The sequence below is a fragment of the Anguilla anguilla genome, chromosome 16 (genome assembly GCF_013347855.1).
Source record: "Anguilla anguilla isolate fAngAng1 chromosome 16, fAngAng1.pri, whole genome shotgun sequence".
NCBI classification, from domain to species: Eukaryota; Metazoa; Chordata; class Actinopteri; order Anguilliformes; family Anguillidae; genus Anguilla; species Anguilla anguilla.
The window spans coordinates 13,073,314-13,087,922 of NC_049216.1; the positions used below are offsets into that span (position 1 = coordinate 13,073,314).

Below are 14,609 nucleotides of genomic sequence, written 5' to 3' on the forward strand. Positions count from 1 at the left end.
GTTTTACCCAGACAAAATCTATGTAGAAGATCATTCCGAGACGTTACACCAATAAGGGCATCAAACATGATACCCACACTTTTCACTTTAGAGCCGCATTTTTATGATACTTAAAACTAAAACCGTTACCAATTTTTGAAATGGTTCGGCAGGTGAAGTAAAATACAAAAACGGTTTCATTTCTAAGACTGCAGCAAGCGATTTCATTTGCACTTCACTCGCTTCCTGTTTTTTGTGTAATCATGTCTACATCGCGTTCGAAACGAAGCATAGCTCGTGTAATTAAAAATGCATATATTGTGTCTAAAGTGGTTACACAGTTTTCTGTTGTCTTTGTCTTGTATCAAATTTGCCATTATAAAGGCTACGGACTGGGAGAAAGTATCTACCGGAACCAAAAAAATCGGCGGTGTTTTTTTAATCCTTAAACTCAACGACTATGACGTAAAAGGTAAAAGGTCACGGATGTCACCAGCTCATCGCTCACCGGCTGAAAACCGGCGGAAGTAACTCCAGGCTGACAGATTGCACGTTTTGACAGGAATTTCATGGCCATTGTTGGATACCGGGTTTGATTGGCTTTAAAGAAAATTCATGAAATGGCCAAGAATCGTAGAGAAGGACGAGAAGTCGACAAGGTTGCATCAGAGATGTTAATAGAAGAAACGAAGACAAAAGACCTCTCTCTGATTAAAGGTAGAATTAGCTATCTCCTAGCTTGCTATCTCTCTATAAATAGGTGATTTCCGAGCGTTACCAGTAGCTAGCTAAATATTTTGATATAACCGGGTGATTGTGTTTGTCATTTCAATCGAGTTCTGTGACTGATATACGTACAACGAGCAATAAGGACGCTCACCAATGTAGCAGTGGGCGATTGAAACAACGTCGGTTAGCTAGCTAGGTAACTGTCTTTGGAATGACAGCGTGTAGTTTAGTGGATAGTGGATAAGGAATGTCGGTCGAATTGCCAGTGTCATTTGAGGCTGCGGTCAGGAGCTTTCAGTAATCTGAGTCCGTTACTATGTAGCTATTTCGTTTTATATTTCGATCTCGATCTCGATGGGCAACTACTGGCTAGTATTACTCTTAGTTCTTTGTTGGTATTTTCTCGAGGCTAGGATAACAAAAATTGTTGGCTGTACTCGACCTGAAAATCTCTCTCTCCCCCTCCCTCTCTCTCTCAAGGCCCTGCATGCACTGGAGGTGGCTCTGCCCGCATGTCCTGCCTTATCCTCCTATTCATCTTCTTGTGCGCTGCCTCTGTTATGTATTTGGTGTACAAAAACTTCCCAGAGCTGAGCGAGTAAGTCCACTTTCTGTATTCAATAAACTTTTATTTCCCCAAGCTGATCCACAGAGCAATTTAAATTTAGGTACAGGCAGCTTGGTTGCACTCCCCTCGTTTCTCTCTCTTCCTCTCTTTCCCTCTCATTTGCCCTGTCTCACCCCCTGCAGTGATGAAATGGATAAGATTAAAATCCCCAAAGACATGGATGATGCCAAGGCCTTGGGAACAGTGCTGTCCAAATACAAGGACACCTACTACACCCAGGTGTTGGTAGCGTATTTTGCCACATACATTTTGTATCCTTTGGAATGGGCTTTGTTGCAGATCCACATCGATTAGATTCAGTCAAGTCTGTGTGCCACTGTGTGTTTATATATGTGTGATGGATATGTGTGTACATGTTTGTGGATTTTAAATTCTCATAAACACATTTTCAACGTACAAAAATGCCAAGTTACTCACACATACAAGACATACCCCGTCTATAACTCATTCATTCACACTACAAAAATCCAGGCCTGCCATTAAGTATCGATATCAAAATGACGCCAAGTTACGGTACTAGAAACAATATAGGCTATCTTGTCTCACCGAAATTAAATAAGATGTATTCCAAAGCAATGCTACCCAATATTTCCTCAATTCTTTCAAGTCACTTGGCCCTGTGTTTTGTAATCTTACCATTTTACAATGTCATGCAAACGTTGTGTCAGATGAAAGTGTCAAATATTTCGAATTGCCTCATGGAACACATTGAAATTCATGTAGAAAACTGCTGGTGAGTAACTACAGGAAGCATATTTCTCCAGAAAACGTATGTTTATACTTGCTTCTGAACTGAATTTGAGTAAATGTACAAGTTATAATGCAGTACATCATAATGCAGTGTATATGTTCGGTGAGCGGTGGGTAGATATGGTGCAAAAGCAATAATTGAGAAGTAGTAGACAATTATTAGTGAGGGTAAAAGCAGGTTACAGAAACGTGCTCCGAAGCTGGCCTTGAACCTGGAATCCCATGTTCCCAAGACTGTAACCTTGCCCACTAGGCCACAGCAGACTAGCAGAATAAAAAGATATGGGTATTTTGCATGTGTATGCAAGTTTTTGATTGGGTCATGTAGGTGAAGATTTGGCTGGTGTCGGTAAAGTGTCCAATGGGGAGACATGTTGTTAGTGGGATAGGTGGCAGGAAAAATAAGAAGAAGGAGAAAACGCAAAATCCCCTTAGTTTGGGGCTTTATTGTGTGGACATGTGAAGTTGTTTATGAATTCTGTCTGTTGAAATGGGGTGAGAATGTACAGAATTTAATGTTTTTAAGGGCTGAGTGTCTGTGGCTGTTGTGGTTATTTCTGTGGGGAACCCTGAAAAGTGCCAAACTCTCGGTGCTGTATAGGTATGGGGCATGCCCCCGCCAAGGCGTAACTTGGCAGGATGGCATACCTGCCATCCCAACCATCCCAATGGGTTTAAGTAATTGATTTTCTGTTTCTAAGCATATTTCTAAGTGTGTGCGTGTTTGTGTGTTTATATTTTTAGGGTGCGTTGTGTCTGTCTACATGGAAATTAGTCTATCTGGATATACTTGGGTGTTTTTCTCCTTCAGAATAACTTCCTTGACCCCCAACCAGTTGGGATTCAAGCCTGGCCACAAAAAGCATCTGCAAAATTACTCACTTGCATATTTTATGTTTTAAAGAATTGTTTCTGTTCACAGACATGAGATTGTTTGTGTACATGTTTGTCTCTTTGGAGGTATTTGGGTGAATCCTTGTGTTTATAGGTGTGTGTGTGAGTGAGGATCTGATTGGCTGGTGGCAGTGGGTCTAGTCAGGAGACCGTGAGGTAAGCAGGGCCTGCTGATTGCATCACTCTCAGCACATTACTGCTTTAGGCGTGTTTAATCCCTCTGGCCCATCAACCATGCAGAGCTGAGCAGAAACCACTTCAGTAACCGGACTTAGTGGAGACCGTTTTCACAAGGCTGTGTGCATGACACTACATCTACCAGTGCCAGATACTGCAGACCTGTATTATTTTGGTATTTGCTTTTGTAAACATAGTAGGTTGCTTTTGTGTCTGTTTTGTCTGTTCTTTAATTCCTATTATTTTAATGCTTGGAAATGTACTGTTTACTCTCTAGCGGACAGTGTCATATTTTGAACTGCTGCCCTTGTAGTGTTAGATCTGGACTAGCAGCAGTGTGTGTAATGCTATTATTTTTGTCCCCATTCTGTTGTGTTGTGCTGGTGTGGCGTTTTTTTACTCTAGACTTTCCGTGAATGCCAGAAATTATGTAAGGACAAATGCTCATCTTCATGTTGCTTTCTCTGCTGCCCTGCTGTGTGTGTGTGTGTGTGTGTGTGTGTGTGTGTGTGTGTGTGTGTGTGTGTGTGTGTGTGTGTGTGTGTGTGTGTGTGTGTGTGTGTGTGCGTGTGCGTGTGCGTGTGCGTGTGCGTGTGCGTGTGCGTGTGCGTGTGCGTGTGCGTGTGCGTGTGCGTGTGCGTGTGCGTGTGCGTGTGCGTGTGCGTGTGCGTGTGCGTGTGCGTGTGCGTGCGCGTGCGCGTGCGCGTGCGCGTGCGCGTGCGCGTCCACGTCCACGTCCACCCCAGTTTGGACCTTAACTGTGCTGTCTCAGCCTCCAGACATTTGCCATCCCTGGCTCCATCTTCCTCAGCATCCTGTCAGGATATCTGTACCCCTTCCCCCTCGCCCTCTTCCTGGTCTGCCTGGTGAGCTTTCTCATTGAACTTCAATTACATTTAAATGCTGTGGCATAATAATTGTGTTATGGAGTCGCCTTTAAATGCACCTGGCCTGTCCATTTATCGCCATCACCACCAAGGTTTGGTTGATTTCCAATTTTTTTTTAATTTTTTAATTAATTAATTTAACCTTTATTTACCCAGGGTAGGTTCACTGTTTAATTAAATTCAGGAAATGAAGTGAAATTCAGTTAATTGGAATATTGTCATAGAACATTATTTATTGATATTTTTAACTCTTTTACAGAATTGAATTAAAATGGAATTCATCCAAACCCTAAAAGCCATACAGTGCAGTATCATTGGATGCTGATGGCATTCTGTGGATGTGCTGTATTTATGACCTTTAGCACTGCTTCCTGAGACTCCATGTTGGGGCCAATGTTGCCTGGATATTGTGTTGCAGTAGGAACTTATGTATTGGGAGATGTTCTGACTCAGTGCAAACCCACAATGAGAGGACTTTATGCCCTCTGTCCTAAGGGATTATTGGCCGCAAAGAATAATGGCATTCCTCCAGGGGTGCTGATCACATGATCTGCTGTTCTCACTTCCTCCCTGTCCACTGATCACATAACCTGTCATTTCAGTGCTCTGGCCTGGGGGCCTCCTTCTGCTACCTGCTGTCCTACCTGGTGGGTCGGCCTGTTGTCTACCGGTACCTGACAGAGAGGGCCCAAAAATGGTCACAACAGGTCAGTCTGGCTCTCTCCTGTAAGACTGCATTACACAGGTCAGAATGTCAGGCCAGCAGTGGGCTCTGGTGAACAGCACAGCCCCAGGCCCCTGTGTAATTAAGCATGTGGGATGTGAAGAATCCCTGTCTAATCTGAATGGCTGAATCAGCTTGGAGGTGTTTAATTTGTGTCTGAGCAGAAAAGAGACCAGCTGGTTTAAAATCTTAGCATTCAGTGGAGCATGCTGGGCAAAGTCCTGCTCAGCTGTCTTCTCAAAGGTTATTTAAAGAGCCCTTGTCCTTGTTGGTGCTGCAAAAATAATGGTGGCCTTGTGATCTCTTCTAAAACAGCCCTGTATGCTACTGTAGTGGTCCTGTGTACTTGCAGTGATATACACTATTATGGCATGCTAGCAGTACTGTGTGCTCTTGTCCTGTGTCCTGTGTTCCTACTGTAGCAGTGTTGTGGACTGCAGGCCTATGGACTCATATCCTGCATGCCAGTAATCTCTCCCTCAATGTATGAGCCAAGCTGTAAGGCTTTGCTGCATTGTGTTGGGTTTAATTGCAGGTGGACAAGCACCGAGAACACCTGATTAATTACATCATCTTCCTGAGGATCACCCCTTTCCTGCCCAACTGGTTTATCAACATCACTTCCCCTGTCATCAATGTTCCATTGGGGGTCTTCTTCCTTGGCACTTTCTTGGGTGAGGCTCTGGAGCATGTGATTTATGTCAATGTCCTCACTATGTCTCAGTTACAGTTGTATCAAGGATTGCTGGTAATGACTGGAGGTAATCAGTAGCCGGAAACTTTTGTTATTAACATTGAATTACATTGATTTAGCACATTTTTCAGAGGGACTTCTAGTCTCACTACACTGTGTTGTGAAGGCCTGACTCTGTGCCCCCCCCCCCCCCCACCACCCCTGCAGGTGTGGCCCCTCCCTCCTTTGTGGCGATAAACGCAGGGACAACGCTATACAGGCTGACCACTGCGGGAGAGGCGGTGTCCTGGAGCTCGCTGGGTGTGCTGGCCGTGCTTGCCATCCTCTCCATCCTGCCTGTCTGTTTCCAGAGGAAACTTCAGCAGAAACTGGATTAGGCCTTCTTTACTTCCCCTGGGTTCCTGCTACCACCCCCCACCCCCAGGAATGGAACAGGCCAAACCTACACACACCTGCTGAGGTTGCTGTGGAAACCCTCAACCCAACAGTCTGAAGCTCAGCTTTTCCGTGTCCATGAGATGGCTGAGCAGTCACTGCCATCACACTGTTTAACAACAGAAATGGGTTGGCCAACCCACAGGCTTCCTCAGTGATGAGGCGTACCTTCTTTTTTTACTCCTCTGACAAGATTTGTTTTCACTGCATTTGCAATGATTGCAAAACCCAAAAAAAAATCAACGACTGAAGAAAATCAAAACCAGAATTAAGCAGAATGTTGTGATCACTTACGGTGTGTTACATGTGAGCAATAGCTTTCATATGCGTCGTGATTTTTTTATTTTTTTTGCAGATGAGTAGATTCTTGCTCAATGGAGAACGTGCCTCAGAATATGCGATACACTTTACCTGGGTTAAAAAAAGGAAAAAGCTGAAACAAAAAGCCTGAATTTCCCCAGATATGGGGGTAAGTTCTGCCTTGAATTGAACACTCCCACTCCCAGCCTCTGCCCAGCCACTCTCAGCCAGCCGTACAGACTGTTGGGGGCAGGTGAACTGCATGAAGTCCTGCTGACAGATGACCAGGTTCTTCTTATAACATGGATTTTGCAGCATGAGGCTACTGAAGCAAGTGTCTTAAGCGATTGTGGTGTTGATGTTCTGCCTCTATGGCAGTGTGTCAGTCACGGTCATAAGTCCTGATCACTGTGTGAGCCCAAGAAGAAGCAAAGATCTGTGCGATGGATCTCCTTCTATCACTGTTTTTCATAATGCTATCAACTAACTTAGTGTAAATGGCATGGGTTTGTCCCTGCTCCCTCCCTGGATCATTTGCACTGCTACCAATACACAATCCTTTTAATGTTTGCTTTTAATGTTAGTCTCCATCCAATATGAAAGTTTGCTATTGATTTCAATTTGTGTTGCCTTATGCCATGAGAAGTTACTGGAACTTTTGTTTGAAACCAAAGTGGATTTTTTGTGTAGCAAAGACCGATTATTCTGCAACTTTTCATCAGTTTTTCTTTCAAATCAAGGAAAACTGCAGGATTAATTTAGTGGAGTATGCGCTTGGTCTGTTTTCTCAAAACCTGATTTGCCAGTACTGTATCTTATGCAGCCAAGGTAGATCATTACTCCAACCTCATCTTCCTACTGCCTGTATGCTTACACAGCTGGAAAGATGTGGCAGGTTAAGCTGCAGGGAAAAGTCTGTATTGATTAACTGCATGGAAATTGTAATCTAAAATAAGGTGATTTATATGTCAGTACTTGAAATGACAATGTCTTATTGATTCCTTTAAACATTGCATTCAGTGGAAGAGATAAGTACATTTTTGGATATATAACCTTTAAGTCTACAATTAAAAAATGAGGTAACTCTAAACAATAACTTGATAGTAACCCTTACTAATATCAGTTAATCATTTTGGCAACCTCAGTGTAAGTGCTTCATATTTATGGTCCAGGACTAAGGTCCTCTGCTAGTGCACAATGCTCTCACATTGTTGCTGTAATGCTGTAGGAATTATCTCGCATTGCTCCAGTGTTGCCAAGAACATCAAAATATCTGGGAATCAGGTGACCTGTAGGGAAAGAGCACTGGGAAATTGAGGCTGTAATGCCTTTTAATATCTTTTGACCTTGCCATCTTAAATATTGCACTGTAAAATATACCATTATTGGACAATAAAAATGCTGTGGATGGAAGTGCAGATACAACACTAGCTGATTAAAACGGACCATTAATGTGTGTAGATCTGAATATGCGTATTTTTCATTCACTTGTTTTATAGAAAGCAGACAGTAGTACACTAATTTTGTATGCTTATCTACATTCAGACAGGGAGAATGCAGAGGTAGCAATAGATAGAGAAGAGATCACAGTTCTGAAGGTGCCATAGCAGGGGATCAAATCCCCATCTCATCATTAATGTGTGTATTGAACGTATGTATGGACATGAATCTATCTTTTAGGAGATGTGGCCTTGTCTTCACTGTCTGCTGCATCTGTGGATGATTGCTTCTTTTGCTACCTCTGAACAGTGACTGTAATGTTGTTACTTTTGTCTGATCTGTTGGCACTGAAGGAGGTGAACGGATCAGGTCTGTCTTATTAAAGGGGAGTGGCCATTTTCCTCATTGGAGCAGATTACGGCATGTATCGGCATTTATTGGACCTGTTTTTATGCTGCCACAGTGTTAAATGGGACACACAAACAGAAATTGTATTGAAGCATGATCTATATTTATAAATGTGTTTCTTTAACCTATTTCAATCTTAATGAAAAAACATTTGTTATTCAGATATTTATTAGAAATAAGTTGATGATAATAAATTATATATAAAGGATGGCTGATGGTCTTGAGTTTTTAAACAAAATGAGATCTCGAAAATATTTTTGTTCGTTCTAAATATTTTAGAATTCATACTGTGTTTAAACTCGAGAGGGCGACAAATGTTATCTTTTGTCATCTATCGCATGTTCACTGTTAGAATATGTTTATTCATTGCTTACCCTTAGGCTTTATTAAATTTGAGAATAGTTGTTAATGTATGGGCCAACATTCACACCTGGGGGTCTCCGATATCATCTTGTACAGAGTTGCCAAAATGCTTTGGAAGGCAGGTCCAACACGCGCAATAATGGTAGCCGCTGAACTATCTGTGTAAGAACTGTTTTAACGGTATGTCACAGCTCCATTTATTAGGCTCGACTTCAGGAGTAAACAGAGCTCATCGGTCCCAGTTTAGTAATCTGCCTCCTCTCGTGTCTTTTAAGTTAAATTCCAGTGGAATGGTAGGCAAATGTACTTGCTTAATTTAGTGATATTGTCTTTGAACAGTTGTCTATAATATGCACGTGGTGTTTTATGGATATAACAACTGTGATGTCAGATTAGTTAGTTACAAGTTGAGTAATGGTGTGAAGTTTAATTCTATTGTGTGGTAGAAAATATGTATTTGGTGTGCTCTTTTGTATCGTACGAAATGCAGTATGTATGAGTTAAATGTGGGTCCGTAATATATGAAATATGGGTACACGTTTACATTATGTTGGACCGGGAAACATTTTAATATCATTGCACTAGGCCTACCCATGGGTTTTAAGAGCGTATCAGTGTAGCTTCGAGTTAAAAGGCACAAGTAATTCCTTCATTGGCTATATGCACAGGCGCAGTTGCCCTGAGAGCTCACGGCACCGAGGAGGCAGATGAAAACAGCTGTATGCGATTTCCCAAAATGCATTTCGGTTTCTTCTGTTGGCTTCATTCTATCCTGTCCACAGGGTTTAATATTGTGCCCAGAATGCCAGCGCGATGTGACTCCCAGATCCCCTGAAATGCGTTCATTTCAAACTGAACCAGTCTCAAAATGACCACCGGCTTCAGCTCCAACTCCTGTCGTTTCGCAGATTATTTTGTCATCTGTGGACTCGACACCGAAACTGGGCTGGAACCAGATGAACTGTCCGGTAAGTGGCGATGTGCCTGTGGTGCTCGGTGGAATTATACAAATGAACGTATTAGATTCAGTTTACGGTTTATATACACGGGTTATAGATTGTAGGCGATCATTTGTCGCAGAACAGATATATACTTGTCTGTTTAAACGGAGCACCTGGATGTTCCGCAAATTGTTTCGACAATGAACCGTGCAGCTAGTTAACGAAATGGAAAAGTAGGCAACCTTAATTTACAGAACAAATAATAAGGCACCCTGTAATAGACGCCTACAGCCAGCTCTCCTGACTAAGAAATGGTCGTGTTTGGTCATGTTATTTTTTCCAGCTATTTTAGTAAATTTATTAAAGGCTTCACATGCCTTGTACTTAACCGTTCATTGTATTGGGGTACTGTGATTATCGAAATCGCACCCGTAATTTATATGGAAATGTAAGGATTCGTCTGTCCTTAGGCTACTAAAGAACCCGACGAAAACTGTTTATGGCAGCTACGCTAGTTGAACTATAGCAATTATTTGTCAACATTACTAAAGAAACTGTATTTGATGGACTGAAACCCTTTACAGCCGCGATTTGTATTTGTGTGTTTGGATTTATGTATGAATATTCAGTCTATGTACGGCTAATACAAAACAAAAGAAAAATGAGGTCTGTTAAAAATTCCGCAATTGAATACATATACCATTAATACCTACGTTTATAATATAATATATCAATGGCACAACGCATAACTGCAGCTTGCTGTAATAGCTGCAGTCTGTTGTATTTCAGGCGGTTTTAGAGCTTCCTTTGTTCAACCAGAGTAGTCATGTAAGAGACTTCTTGACAGCTGTCAACGTGGAATGCCTCCACGCTCTCTGCCCCCACCCCCACCCCCCACACATACACACACACACACACATACATCCACCGCCCCCATCACTAACCAACAGCTCAGGCAATTGACTAATGCAGGGCTCCTGTTCAGGTTATCCCAGTTTCTGTCGGAGGTCGTTCTGAAAAGGCATAGACATCTGGAATAGTACTAAATCTCAGACTGCAGTTTCTGTTTGGAGGTGACAGTTGAAGTTTCTAAACCGGCGTATTGTCACTGTCATGTGATAGACTGAATAAAGCACAGGCTGCCTTTGTGCAATGAAAGGTTTCTGACAAGTATCTGAACTGTTAAGGCATAAGTAGCAATGATTACTGCTTTAGGCTGCTTCCTCAACAGCTGAACATATAGCAAATTGTCACTGTCCTGTGCTGTTTTTCCTTAACTGATGGATGTTATTTACACATTGTTCTGGAGGTTCGGGGTGTATTATTTCTCCTTACCAGATGGGTGCTGTTTGCTTTTTGTTCTGGAGGTTGGGGGGTGCATTAGGCTATAAACAGACTAGCGCAGGGAACTGGGCGAACAATATTAGCCTGGGATCAGTCACTCCCACGAGGTGCCCCCTTGGGGCGCCGAGCACAGAGCCTGCCCCAGCCCAGATCTAAACAAGGAGGATGATGCCACTCTGGGTCTCTCTAGGAAGTGTGGGACCTACTCTTCAACAAGCCAGTGTGAAGGAGGTGGGACACAGGCCAGAACGGGAAGTCTTCTGCATTGGGATGCAGGTTTCAGTTTTATACATAGGAAATTGGCTCTCTTTTAAGGTCAGTTAAGACCAGAGAATACACAGTGAACGTTTTTGTGATGTCGTGAGAAGTCTGTTGAATGCCGTTTAAATGCCAAATGCCATAGATGTCTAGATTCCAGCTGTTGATCACTGGGTAAGCTGTTTTTTGGATACAAGGCTTGTATGTCAAAAACCAAACCAAACTGGCTAAACTTTGTATATTCAATACATGAGATGTCTTAGGGAAGTATAGGAAATCCCCTATAGCTGTTATAGGGTTTTTTTTAAAGGCTTGACTGATTGAGCATACCCATCAGGAATAGTAGTGTCTGCCTCCGAGTCTGGTCATTTTGCTACCCTATTAAAATGGACAAACTCTAAATGAGTCTAGAAGGGACCATATGTGCATAGCAGGGGCCAGCTGGACACTCTGCCTGGAGGTTAGTACAAAGCAAAGGCCAGGCTGATGTCCTGGCCTACCCTGCAGCCAGCCCCAGCCCAGGGTCTGGAAATGGGTTCCAGCCCAGCATCTCCACATGTGAAGGCACTTTTATGGTGTGTGCCTCAAAGAGACAGAAATAGACTGGTGGCTGTTTCACGGTTTAACAATGGCTGCCACCTGCAAGGTGGGGAAGCGCTACTCATTGTTCTTTTCAACCAGTAAGACAGCATACCAGTTTTTATTAAAAAATATATTAAGCATTTGTACTTATTCACAGTTCTGGTTTATCCAAATACTGCAGTCATGTCCCTGACATATGACTGAATGCAGGTAGAAATAATGGCCGTCAGAACAGTGATTGTTATTGTTATATATATATATATATGTGTGTGTGTGTGTGTGCATGTGTGCCTGTGTGACATCATGGGAGTATGAATGTACAGTATGTTCTTTGTGTATGCCTGTTGTATCAGACATAGATGTAAATAGCACAGTTGCATTCCCATGAGATATCATTAGAACTTGGCACTGCATTTCCTTCACGGCAGCTGTCTGCAAGTTTATGAAATAATAACATACACTCCCAAATGTTGTCCTGCAGTGAACTTTGGGTAATCTAAAAGACCATTATTTTAACAGACAAACTGAACAGACACTGTTGTAACATTTAGTTTACTCCCTGGAAACTAAATGGCAATGTTGTTAATATAACACTTTTATTAAAAACACACTATTCTATTTACTGTAGTAAATTAAATTTACATCTTGCAGCACAGAGGGTACATCCTCTTCTTGGTGTGCCACAGCAGCTAAACGTACAGAAAAGCCTGTGTTTCAGAGATGTGTCATCGAACACTGCTGAACTGCTATTGGCTGGTTATGCATCCCGTCCTGGAGGAATACGCGGATAGCACGTCCTCTTGGGCCTTCTGTGTGATCCTTGATCTTGCATTTCCCAGTCTTCCTAGTGGTGTGTTGACTGGTAGGGGGGGGGTTTGCTTTCGTTAAGTGCAGTCAAGTCTTGGGTTGTGCGTGTAAATGACTTGAGAGGCAGTTTGCTTTGATGTTCTCTACATCTTAAGTTTAATGGGAGTGTGTGTGAAAAGCAGAAGCCCAGCAGGTAATTCTGCACTGCCTGCTGGTTCCTCTGGCTCTGAGCTCTGTGACTCACTCTGGGGGGAGGAGTGCATGCTAGAAATTTGGATGATAATGGTAGGTCATTCCATTCCATGCATAGTTCTGGGGGCATGTGCTACCGATAAACACGTTCCCCGGGAACCGTCAAAGATGCGGAACCAGTTAGTTAGGCACCCAGATCCCTCGGCGAACCTGTGAACAGCCTCTCTTTTGTGTTGAGTCATCCTCCAGAGTGTGGGGCTGACAGAAGGGTGGAATGCATTGACCTTCTGTGTGCTCACCTGTCTGCATCCTATTTTTCTGTCTTTTGGGTGATTGTGTGTTAAGGATGCTGCAGGCGCAATTCTTTTACTTTCAACCTGAACATTCACCTGAGTGGCACGTCTGAGCCAATCAGGGTGGAAATGTCTTTGTTGTTTGAGAGAGGCAGGAGTATCGGAGTATCAGCTTGTAATACAGTGCTTCTCTATCGATGACATTGCAGCAGTACGGCATGATTTCTACTGAAGCACAGCAATGGTGTAAGCTAATTGGTGTTTATCCAATAAGGTGTACTACAACACTGTGCTTAAGACAAAAGGGTTGAGCTTGTTTAGCGCTGTGTAAAAAGATTTATTCCACAACAGTACCGGCAACCGGAGCAGCTCTATTCCTAAGTTGCAGGTAATCAAATGGAATATAATGAAATGTAGAATGAAATTGGCACAACGTTACTGTTCGGCTCAAACTCGTGACCCTGCCCCCTAAAACCGGTGAAAATAAAGAGACTGTCTGCTATGTTCAAGTTTTGCATGTATGTTACTGATCCATCATTTAAAATGGAACTGCATTAAAACAGTTATAAATGATGTAATGGCTAGCATTGCCTTCCTGCTGGGATCTGCTGGTTTGGACTCCTTTGGCTGGAGGCAGAGAAGGCACATGAGCACTGTGACTGAGCTCTGGTACCACTGTTATATAGCATGGGAGCAGTGTGGGTCTCTCTGTTCTGTGTACAGAGAACAGGAGCTCAGCACAGTCTCCCTGTTCTGTGTACAGAGCACAGGACCTCAGCACAGTCTTCCTGTTCTCTGTACAGAGCACAGGAGCTCAGCACAGTCTCTCTGTTCTGTGTACAGAGCACAGGGGCTCAGCACAGTCTCTCTGTTCTGTGTACAGAGAACAGGAGCTCAGCACAGTCTCTCTGTTCTGTGTACAGAGCACAGGAGCTCAGCACAGTCTCTCTGTTCTGTGTACAGAGCACAGGAGCTCAGCACAGTCTCTCTGTTCTGTGTACAGAGCACAGGAGCTCAGCACAGTCTCTCTGTTCTGTGTACAGAGCACAGGGGCTCAGCACAGTCTCCCTGTTCTCTGTACAGAGCACAGGAGCTCAGCACAGTCTCTCTGTTCTGTGTTCAGAGCACAGGGGCTCAGCACAGTCTCCCTGTTCTCTGTACAGAGCACAGGGGCTCAGCGCAGTCTCTCTGTTCTGTGTACAGAGCACAGAAGCTTAGCAGAGTCTCTTTCCCCCTGGGTTAGCTTGTGGTCTGTATTCAGTAAGTTTGTGTGGGAGACGTGTCTGTTTTTGGCACAATGCAGGAAGTGCTTGTGTCTTTAATGATTGTTCTGGACAGAGGCCAGTTTCTTTTATTGAACACAGAGGAGTGTCCATACAGGGGAAGGACGCTGCTCACTAAAGGGAGGAGTAACCAGCTGGTTACAATGTAAAAATGTTCATTGTACCCAGAGGCATTATTTGCCCAAGGCGTAAGAGGACAGTATAATTCAGGTTTTCCAGAAACGTTCAGAAAAATTGATTAAACTTCCAGGAATGATGCTTATCTTTCACTGATGATGTTTTGGCCATATTTAACAATTCCCTGGGTTTTAAATAGTAACTGTTTCTGGCCTACAATTTGAGACATTGGCCTTTTAAAAGTCAAAACTCTCACACGCACTCACTCATGTGCATGCACACAAGCGCACACATTCTTCAGAAAGGCATAGCTCAGCCCCGATTCTCCTCCTGCACATTGGAGCCCAGCTGTGCAGATGTCCTGCTGCTGCACTGTTTTGGGGA

At 43.2% G+C, this 14,609-nt stretch overlaps 2 protein-coding genes across 5 annotated transcripts in view; both read left to right on the plus strand.

Moving 5' to 3' along the window:
- The first annotated feature begins 454 nt into the window (after positions 1 to 454).
- On the plus strand, positions 455 to 8,253 carry LOC118215703 (transmembrane protein 41B-like). Its single transcript, XM_035396661.1, has 7 exons — positions 455 to 696; positions 1,189 to 1,306; positions 1,459 to 1,587; positions 3,930 to 4,023; positions 4,647 to 4,751; positions 5,304 to 5,442; positions 5,670 to 8,253. The coding sequence occupies exons 1-7, from the start codon at positions 600 to 602 to the stop codon at positions 5,837 to 5,839; spliced, it is 852 nt and encodes a 283-aa protein (XP_035252552.1). The 5' UTR covers positions 455 to 599; the 3' UTR covers positions 5,840 to 8,253.
- Positions 8,254 to 9,061: 808 nt separating this feature from the next.
- The window catches only part of LOC118215708 (DENN domain-containing protein 5A-like), a 36,159-nt gene continuing 30,611 nt past the window's right edge, over positions 9,062 to 14,609 (plus strand). For 2 of the 4 annotated variants that reach the window (XM_035396669.1, XM_035396671.1), the window contains exon 1: positions 9,065 to 9,376. In XM_035396669.1, the coding sequence (XP_035252560.1) occupies positions 9,277 to 9,376 (100 nt within the window). In that variant the 5' untranslated portion in view covers positions 9,065 to 9,276. Of the gene's footprint in view, positions 9,377 to 14,609 lie in introns of all 4 variants that reach the window. The other 2 variants (XM_035396668.1, XM_035396670.1) reach the window with 2 other exon arrangements.